Genomic DNA, 10126 nt, shown 5'->3' with positions numbered 1-10126 from the left:
TTTTTCCAGAAAATAAACATCGTAGACCTAAAAATCATAGGTCATCTCGAAGCTAACAACATTCTAAGCATTATTATTAATTATTATTTATTAATCTAGCTCATACACAAATGTACTTTGTCAGTGTTTCAATTTTGTTCACGTTTCTTGAGCATGAAGATTTTTGTGAGAGGCCATAATTTAGTGATGCATGCCCCGATTTTGCTTTTGATTTGGCTGCATATAATAAACAAGTCAATAAAACAATGTCGCTATTCAGCCTGTATAAAGCTTGCGTTAATTTCATTTTATAAGCTTAAGCATTGACAAAATTTGCATGGAATCTGTTAGCACTTTGTTGTCATTTTTGCAACAATAATATTGTTTTTGTGTATCATGTTATCGCCAGAATTCTTAGCTACATTATTTCTATGATACCTTACCATAACATATGCGGTATGCTAGTGTTACTAGGATTCACCGAAAATGAAATATCCGGGCGTTTAGGCACACTCCGCTGTCATTTTGTGACGGTTTTCAATTATCGAGTTACGGCCACTCAATTAAAAACATGACGACAAAATCGCTCTTTTATCAATATCTTTCATTCTATTGATGTCAAAATGGACATGACGATTAATGAATAGCGTTACATTCTAAATACTAACTTACTTCTTTCCAATTTTGTCCAAAGATGCCAAAATTTCAAAATATTTATCCTCGGAACACTTAATTTGAATTCACTTTCAGCGTGTGTTGATTTCCGAAGAGGTCACAAGGTCACTCACGTTGTTCCTGTGAGGGCCGGCCCTGTGACAACTCGTATCTAGTACCAACTCGGCCTTATTTCAATTTGACCCGCTATGTCAAACAACTGTGTCCAATTTTCTTTGCCATTTTCTTCCTCTCTTTTTTTCTCCCGCACTCTCCTTCAGTCCCTCTTGCTTTCCCCCTCTATTTCTCTCTCTCTTTCTCCCGGCTCTTTCTCTCAGAAAAAATTAATCCATATAGGGCCTACAATATGAAATCTAATAGGGCTAAATACGTAAATAAAAATATAAAAATATAATAGCCTAACGATATAATAAAAAATAAGAAAAAAATAGGCCTAAAACCAATCTTTAAAAAAAAACTATTAAGGGCTGACATTTTCTTCGGAGGGGGGGTCCCAAATATACGGGGGGTCATACATTTTTGGAAAGAAAAATAGGGGGTCATAAAATTTTTAATGACCAAATGTAGGGAATCTGAGTCACAAGATGACTACAGATGTGTGTTTATTTTATTTAAAAGGACCGATTTCAATACAATTTCAGCCTGTTAAGGATTAAGGTGTGTCGGTGGTGGCCGGGAGGGTGGTCGCAATTTTATTGGCGCTGACTTTTTGTAAATTTCGGACCCCCCTTCCAAAGAATATGCCAGCCTCCTAAATACATAAAAGTAATGCATGAGGAAAAAAACACGTGAAAACTAGGCCTATACCTAATGGGTTGTGAAATAGGCCTAATATGGAGAAATTTTTTTATGGCCTATGCAAAAAATACCCCCTCCACCCACATTGCAAAAAAAAACATGCAATTTTTAGTAGGCCGAGAGGGCAGTGGCGGATTCAGGAATAGCGCGACCATCGGGCAGGGTGTCTGAGGGGGATGTGAACCTCGAAAACGGGAGGGGGGTTATACGGTACCAGTGTGCCCCTGCCTTGATTCTCGCCTGCAGGGCCTCAAATTGCAAAACCCGTGTCTTGATGAACCACTATCAAAATGATTTTGCTGGAACAAATTCGCACGAATGGAGCAAAAGTTTTAATGATATTAAAAATGGACCAAAATACTCGGAGCTTATATACTGGCATGTCAATCTCAGTCCAACAATTAAGCGGGGTGTTGAAAAAAAAAATGAGACCCCTCAACTTTTTGGATTGTTACAAAATTCAGAGATGTCCAGGCTGACCCCAAAAAATCATAAACTTGCAAATCGTAGCGGGCGTAGCAAGTGGAGCTCTCGCCCAGCACGGCCGGACGGGGGTTCGGGGCCCGCTCAAGGGCCGTGGTGGGGGTAAGCCAGATGGTTTTTGCACATTTCGCACCACAGGAAAGGACATTTCAGGCTATTAAAAAAAGAACATTTCAAAGCTCCTGGCTTGTTTTACACTTTTAATAACAAGTACTTCCTTCTTCCAGAAAACATGCTTTAAAGTTTCGAGTTTCCTATACTTTTATGCACAAGAGACAGTCTTAAAAATATTTTTTGGTTTAATTACATGACCAATATGGCTGATGCTGAAGCAGAAAAATAAGGCAATAATTAAACTTTTTTGTGCTTGGTATCCACTGCCTCTCCCACCCCACCCCACCAACCGGCACCCCATCCTGGGCCTTCACGTTCAGTGTGCTTTTAGTTAAATTTTCAAGACGACAAACATTTTAGCAGATTTAGCACCCCAAAAGAGACACTATTTGACATAAAAACCAGAGTGTTTTAGACTTTTTTGAAAAAAAAAAATCATTCCTTCATCCTTAAAAAGTGGTACTTTTGTACATGAGAGATATTCTTCATTTTTTTGACCTAATAACATGGCCTACATGACTGAAATTGATAGTATATAATGCGCAATATAAAATCAATGATTCATCAAATTGTTGACCCCCTCCTTCGGGATGTGTGGGAGGGGCCCACATGGGGGTATATGCATGAAGAATACATTGTATATGATAAGAGTAATTTGTAAAATTCGGTATGTTAAACATGTTCAGAGTGATGTCACTGCAAATTGGGACTAAATATCCCAAGGGAAATACATACACACACACACACACCCACCCCCACCCAACTAGGCAAGTGTCCATTCTCCCAACATACATCATTTGTACAGGTCACGCGTCAATGGTGAGAGCACTGTGTATTGTGTATAGGAAAACGGACAGTAACTGCAGTATGTTTAGACTTTTGACTTGATATTAGAGTATACATGGTATACATAGGCCTAGGCCTATACGGGATCAGTCCAGCATCATCTCAAACGTCATCGTGTATTAATACACATTGCATACTTCTTACTAGGGTAATATTCATAGAGGAAAAAGAGATGAGTTTTTGAACGCAAAACCATACACAATCAGTATAACATGCTGGTCCGACAATGGACTAAAATTCATCAATTTTGGGCATGAAAAGGTGTTCTCAATAATATAAAACTTTTAAGATTTGACCACATTTACATGTTAAATGAGTACCATCATCTAGCTGAGTCATCCCCCCCCCCCAATTTTACCCTCCCCAGGGCTCATACGTATTGCACAGTCCCTTAGATGTCCCCATTTTCTCTACTAAAACAAACAAAATAAACATGAAACACCCACCCCAACGAACTAACTAAACATAGCCCTACAAACAAATACATCTTTAAACGCAAGCACGTCGGCCGTTCGTGCTATATAAAACATGATTGTAATAGGCCTACTCGAAACGATTCTCAGCAGTGCCGCCGACAAGGGAGGGGGGTAAGGGGTACGTTACCCCAGGGCCCGGGGTCCTAGTGGGCCCGTATAAGATGAAGAAACATAATTTACTCTGGGGCAGTAAAAGCAAAGAAAAGGGACCTCAGGGGCCTGTAAAAAAGTAAAGAAAGGATACCTTGTAATTCAGGCCTCTTTTCTTTGCTTAGTACTATACGGGCCCTCTTGTCCATTAGGCCCAAGGTATCTCTTCTTTGGTTTTTACGGGCCCTCCGAGGTCTCTTTTTTTCTTTTTACGGGTCTATCAAGTGTCTTTTCTTCGCTTATTAAGCTTTTTTTACATGCTCACTAAGGTCTATTTTGCTTATGGTATCTTTTCTTTGCTTTTTACGGGCCCACTACGGTCTCTTTTCTTTGCCTTTACCATGTTTAGGCCTACGGGACGGGTCCATCATAAGGTATGTTTTCTTTGCTCTTTTACTGCTCAACGGCAAACAAAAGTAGTGGGCCCGTAAAAAACAAAGAAATGAGACGCATTTTTTTAAATACAAGATAGCCTTTGACTCACACTTTTTAATAAATATTTCACTTTATGTTACTGTTTGCTTTTGAGAAAATGGTCATCCTCGTTATAATGAAGACTTCAAGAATCAGGGGCGTGCAGCTTAATAGTGGGAACACAAATTGCAAATGTTCGCGTTTGTCCAATTCAACGGTTCATACTTGGTCATTTTAGCTTCAAATATTTTGCATTTCGCATGGAAGCTGTTAAGCGAAACTTAATCTGTGAGCAAAATGCCACTTTCAAATTATTGCAAATTTGTGCGAGCTTCGCGCGCATATGTCTCCTTCAATGTTCATATTTGATTATTGACAGCCAAACATGCTACTTTTGCTCCGCTTCAACATGTGTTCAAGGATTTTACACCAACCTCCCTCCCCCATGTCACAAAGAAATTTACGCCACTGCTGCCCCCCCCCCACACACCCCCACACCCTACACCCACCCCCACTTAAGTCCTACACCGTCATCGCTGATCAAAGCTAAGGTCGCTTTGCCCCCGGGCCCGTAATGGCTCTCGGCGGCACTGCGATTCTGTCAATCAAACTCCAGCACAGCCCGTTATTGGCAAATAGCAGTGCAGCCCCCTCGGCGTGGCCAGGCGTGGCCCGGTAGCCGGTTTTAAGGACTCTTTGCTGTTTCCATTTATTCCTGAAAATTATCTGTGGGGGACGTTCCCCCACCGACTCCCCCTGGGTGCCCCACTCCCACCCAACCAATCACAGGCCTCAAAAAATATTGACAGGACCGGTCGGGTTTTTTCTGGCTGCATTACAATAGGGCAGTGTTTTTTAGGCCGAGTGCGTCTTGGGCCGCGCTTGCAACTTGATCAGTATGTGACTCTGACGTCATATCTAAGTCACATGACCAAAATCCCGCTCCAGTCAACCACTCTTGAAAAAGTCTCGTCGGATGACGGACGAAAATTTGAGTAAGTCAAATTTTTTCTTAAGTTGTGTGACCAGTTTAAACTTACCTCAACATGTCTACACCACAACAGTTTAAACTACCCAAACGTCTTGAAAGCGAGTTTGGCCGGATGGCCTTAAAGAATTTTCGATCTTTGGAATTTATGGAGCGAAAACTAGCGAGATTCCGGAACCACCTTCACTTCACGATGCATTGTAAACATCATGGATTGTATCCACCCAGTTTGAGTCTTAAAACCGCGGTAAAAAAAAAAAAGGGCCCCATGCTCAACGGATTATTCAGAACACGCAACATCTTCTTCTGAATGAAAGGATTCGTCAAATTTACTACACCATTAATGTCACGAAACAAAGAATCTCTGACTTGGATGAAAGCTTGTTTACCTGTTTACCGGTTGATGTTTACACTGACGTCAAGAATTGGGTCACCCACGCTAGTGAGGCTGAGTTTTCCAAGTGTTGCTCCCGTCAGAAAGATAAGTTCTCCCGGTTAGAAAGTAAACAGAAACTTTCCCGTTCTTATGTCCCTGTCTCACAAATGAGTGATGATGCGAGTAATAATATCACTGACAGATGGGTCATAAACAAATCGGACCGTCAAATCACTGAGCCTCAGCTTTCGGTTCTCCGGAAGGGGTTAAACTTTGCTGTTACTCCTAGCAAATTACCCACTGTTGAATTTGTGACAGCGGTTGAAACAGCCTGTCATTTATTAGGAAACACCAGTAATAAAGCCGCAGAACTAAGATCTGATTGCGTACAAGTTCTCAAGCAAAGCAAGCCTCCTCCTAGTAACATCAGTAAAGAGGAAAGAGCTGCCCTACGTGAACTTAAAGAGGACAAGGACATAACAATCTTACCCGCTGATAAAGGGCGTGCAACGGTGATTTTGAATAAGACCAATTATCAAGATAAAGCCAACGATCTTCTCAATGACACTAATACTTATAAGCCGCTTAAGCGTGACCCAACATCGATGTATCGCAATCAGCTTATTGAAGTTCTTCAATCACTTCGTGATGAGGGTGTTATTAATGTAATCACTTATCGTCAATTGTACCCCACTTCATCGGACACTCCAAAGTTCTACGGACTACCTAAAGTGCATAAGGACGCGTGCCCTCTCAGACCCATTGTGTCAAGTTGTGGGTCTATAACCTACAATACTGCCAAATTTATTTCTAAGATACTTTCACCATTAGTTGGCAGTACACCCAGACATCTCAAAAACAGTGAGGACTTGGTAACCAAATTATCTGCTATCAAACTCGCCGACAATGAAAGTCTGGTCTCGTATGATGTGAGCGCTTTATTTACCAGCGTTCCTGTGGATGAAAGTTTGGACATTATCCATAAGCGTCTCACCAACGATGATACACTTTCCACCAGAACCACCTTGAGTCCCAAGCAGATTATTGATCTCCTGAGAGTCTGTCTGAAGACCACATACTTTACCCACAATGGAACTTTCTATACCCAAATAGAGGGCGCCGCTATGGGCTCCCCCGTGAGTCCCATTGTCGCGGACTTGTTCATGGAGGACTTCGAGGACAAAGCGCTCTCCTCCTTCCATTCCCCACCACGGTTCTGGGGACGCTACGTCGACGACACCATGATAGTCCTCAAAACGTGTGACATTGACAACTTCACTATCCATCTCAACTCTGTGCATCCCGCAATTAAGTTTACGGTTGAGCGAGAGGACAATCAGTGTATAGCTATGTTAGATGCTCTTATCCGAAGGGATTTGGACGGATCACTCTCATTCAGCGTGTACAGAAAAGCTACTCACACTGATCAGTACTTAAATTTCAATAGCCATCAACCTCTCGAGCACAAACTGGGTGTTATAAGAACACTTAAACACCGTGCCAATGTCATCTCTTCTGACCACGAGAGTCTGGAACAAGAACTTCACCATGTTCAACAAGCATTGTCGGTTTGTGGCTACACTAAATGGGCCTGGAACTTAACTGGCAGTAACAAGATCACTCCTAAGCCTCTTGCTCAACGTGATAGCCCCACGGTGGGTCACATAAGCCTGCCTTACATCCAAGGGGTCACGGAAGCCCTCAGCAGGAAGATCAGGAAAGCAGGGGTAACGGTTCATGTCCGGCCTATTAACACTATCCGCAATATGCTTGTCAGTCCTAAAGACAAAGTTAGCAAATCCGACCGTACATGTGTTGTCTACGACATTCAATGTGATGATTGTGACTCTCGGTATATTGGAGAGACAGAAAGACCCCTTTGCAAACGGTTGAAAGAACATAATCGCGAGAGCTCACCGGTTGGGTCCCACATGAAAACTCATAGTCATCAATTCAAGCCTGAAGAAGTGGACATCTTAAATACAGACTCTAGATGGTTCCAACGGGGGGTGAAAGAATCCATATACATTGCTGCTCACAACCCGGATCTCAATAAGGACAGGGGCCGCCACCACCTACCAGCCGTCTACCAACCTGTCATCCTGTCATGTGACTCTGACGTCATATCTAAGTCACATGACCAAAATCCCGCTCCAGTCAACCACTCTTGAAAAAGTCTCGTCGGATGACGGACGAAAATTTGAGTAAGTCAAATTTTTTCTTAAGTTGTGTGACCAGTTTAAACTTACCTCAACTTGATCAGTATAATTTGCACGAGGCTGACATCTTTATAGTATGTTTGATAGAGATAATTGTGTTGCGCATGACAGATGACAAGCTATTGCCTGTCAATCAAATTTGTTACCAAGCATCGGTAAACAAATTTGACAATAGGAGATGACTGAACGTGACAAAATAAGCTAAAATTGCCATTTTTACACATTTTTTTAATTGTTTTTTTATTTCACATGATTGGTATGCATGTTTTCTTACGTGTAAGCATGGTAAGATGATAATATATTTTTTGAGCTGACAAAGCCATAAATGATTTTGTTTAACCTTAAAGACGTTAACAAATGAAGTCTTGGCCTGCTTGTCGATTTCACTTTTGCACATTAATCTATAAATCGATGCGTAGTCAATACGATGACATTGGTGATTCGATTATTTATAAACCTGACGAGGAGGATGGTGGGGATAAGGATGATGATGATGACGACGATGACGATGATGATGATGATGATGATGATGATGATGATGATGATGATGATGATGATGATGATGATGATGATGATGATAACAATGATTCTGCTAATGATGATGATGGTGGTCGTCATCATATCATCATCATCATCATCATCCTCATCGTCGTCATCATCATCATGTTGTTATGATCAATTTTAAAATATTTTATTTGCAATATGGAATATACCGTATTGGGAAACATTGCATCCTCTCTCTCCTTCAGACACGCGCGTGGGGTACGCATGAAAACGCTCACATAAACACATCACCCCACACACACACACACACACACACACGCACACACACACACACACCCAAAACCCCACACCCCCCCCCGCAAACCTGTATCTATCCCCTTCCCTTACAATTCATATACGCACCCCTACATCTGCAAACACGCTTTCGAAGCTTGGTAATTATATGGGAGGCCCATGTCGCTTGATCGATAACACAACTAACCTTAAAAACTGGTTACTTTTCATTATTTTATTATATTTTATGTTTTTAAACTGTTTTCTGACATTTTGCATCCCCCTCCCCTTTTTAAAAGTAATTTTGCGTTAGTTTAGAATTATTTTCTTAAAATTTTGGGTTTATATTCTAGAATGTTTTATGACATTTTATGTTATTTCTCATAGTTTTGTCCAATTCTCATCGCTTTGAAAGAATTCTCATTATAAATGTCCACCAGTGAAGAAGAAGATGAAGAAGCAGAGGACAATATTATTTTGTTTATTAAATAATAACTTACCTAATTTCTTCCCCGTTATAGACATACACAACAGGCAGCCACAATAGAAACACAGGTAGCAAGAAATAGATCTTCAACCCGCGACTCTGAAATTGAAGGAACAATAATTGGTTTAATTATTCTTGCAATTAATCTAAAACACGCTAATTTGGCTCATTTGTGAACACAAGGAAATAAACACTTAAATGCACCCCTCACCCCCACACGTATTGTTCGTAAATAAAAGTGCACCGACTCACATACACCCCAGATGATTGATCATGTCTCCCATCACCCATCACAACCGAGGATTTAGCAGTTGCTTTAGAGTAAAATAATAAGTGGATCAAAAATGCAAAAAAGAACACAAATTCTGATCACTTTCCTTACCTTGTCAGGAGAAATATTCCGACTTTTCATGATTTACCTGAATTTTTAAATTGTCACATTTAAAATATATCTTAACATGTTCACGTGTTCCTTGTATGTGATGTAATGTGATTGAGTTTCAGTATGTACAAATATTATGTTTACCGGTAGCATACATTAGTACCATTCTTTCTTTCAATATATTGATTTGGTAATACACGTGTATTGTACATTTATTTGCTTATCGATCAATGCAATGGTCAAACTCTTTATACATTTCTGGTCAATATGGATTCTGTCGTGTCCAAGGACTTTCACTTAGCAGTCCGGTCTTAGTGTGTTTATACCGTATAGGCCGAATTATGAGCACATCATTTAAGGGTACTTGGCCATCAATTTCATTCAGGGGCGTGTTTGAAAAACGGCACAGCGAATTAGTAATAAAAAGAATAAAACGGTTGACTCTTTAGCATTCATCATGTTCATAGTGCCTTGGCAGTAGTTCGACCCTGGTGTGAATTTTAGTATTTTTTATTCTTTTTATTACTAATTTGCTGTGCCGTTTTTCAAACACGCCCCTGAATGAAATTGATGGCCAAGTGGTTAATGTCTGGCGATTTTCAAAAATAAACTGACATAATTATCAACAAGTTTCTAGTGTATTGAAAAACAGATTTTGGTAAGAATACAGTCATAGTAAGACATAGGACTCTACTTGTCTGTTTGTTTTTCATTTGATACAAATTAATGTTAACGAATTGAACTGGTATGACTCTTAGGACTCGTAATAAACGACACTATTAATTTTCTAATTCTAAAATAAAAACGCTGGGTCATTCACGACGTCATTGTAACTTAAAACCAGGGGAGCGACAACGCACACGATATTGGATAGGCAAAAGACAAAATCCTTTCTTTTATTCTCATTCTTATTCAGTTAGGTATACTTTTTATAAGTAAAAGTGCTTTTTTCCCAGAAAAAA

At 40.3% G+C, this 10126-nt stretch overlaps 1 protein-coding gene across 1 annotated transcript; it reads left to right on the top strand.

Annotated features, from left to right (window-relative positions):
• Positions 1-5466: 5466 nt before the first annotated feature.
• LOC140149615 (uncharacterized) lies at positions 5467-7470 on the top strand. Its single transcript, XM_072171695.1, has one exon. It carries the CDS (start codon positions 5467-5469, stop codon positions 7468-7470), a length of 2004 nt encoding a protein of 667 aa, XP_072027796.1.
• Positions 7471-10126: the final 2656 nt, after the last annotated feature.

Source organism: Amphiura filiformis, chromosome 4, assembly GCF_039555335.1.
Source record: "Amphiura filiformis chromosome 4, Afil_fr2py, whole genome shotgun sequence".
Classification (NCBI taxonomy): domain Eukaryota; kingdom Metazoa; phylum Echinodermata; class Ophiuroidea; order Amphilepidida; family Amphiuridae; genus Amphiura; species Amphiura filiformis.
Note: the sequence above shows the minus strand (reverse complement) of the source record. Positions and strands in the feature narration are given on the sequence as shown.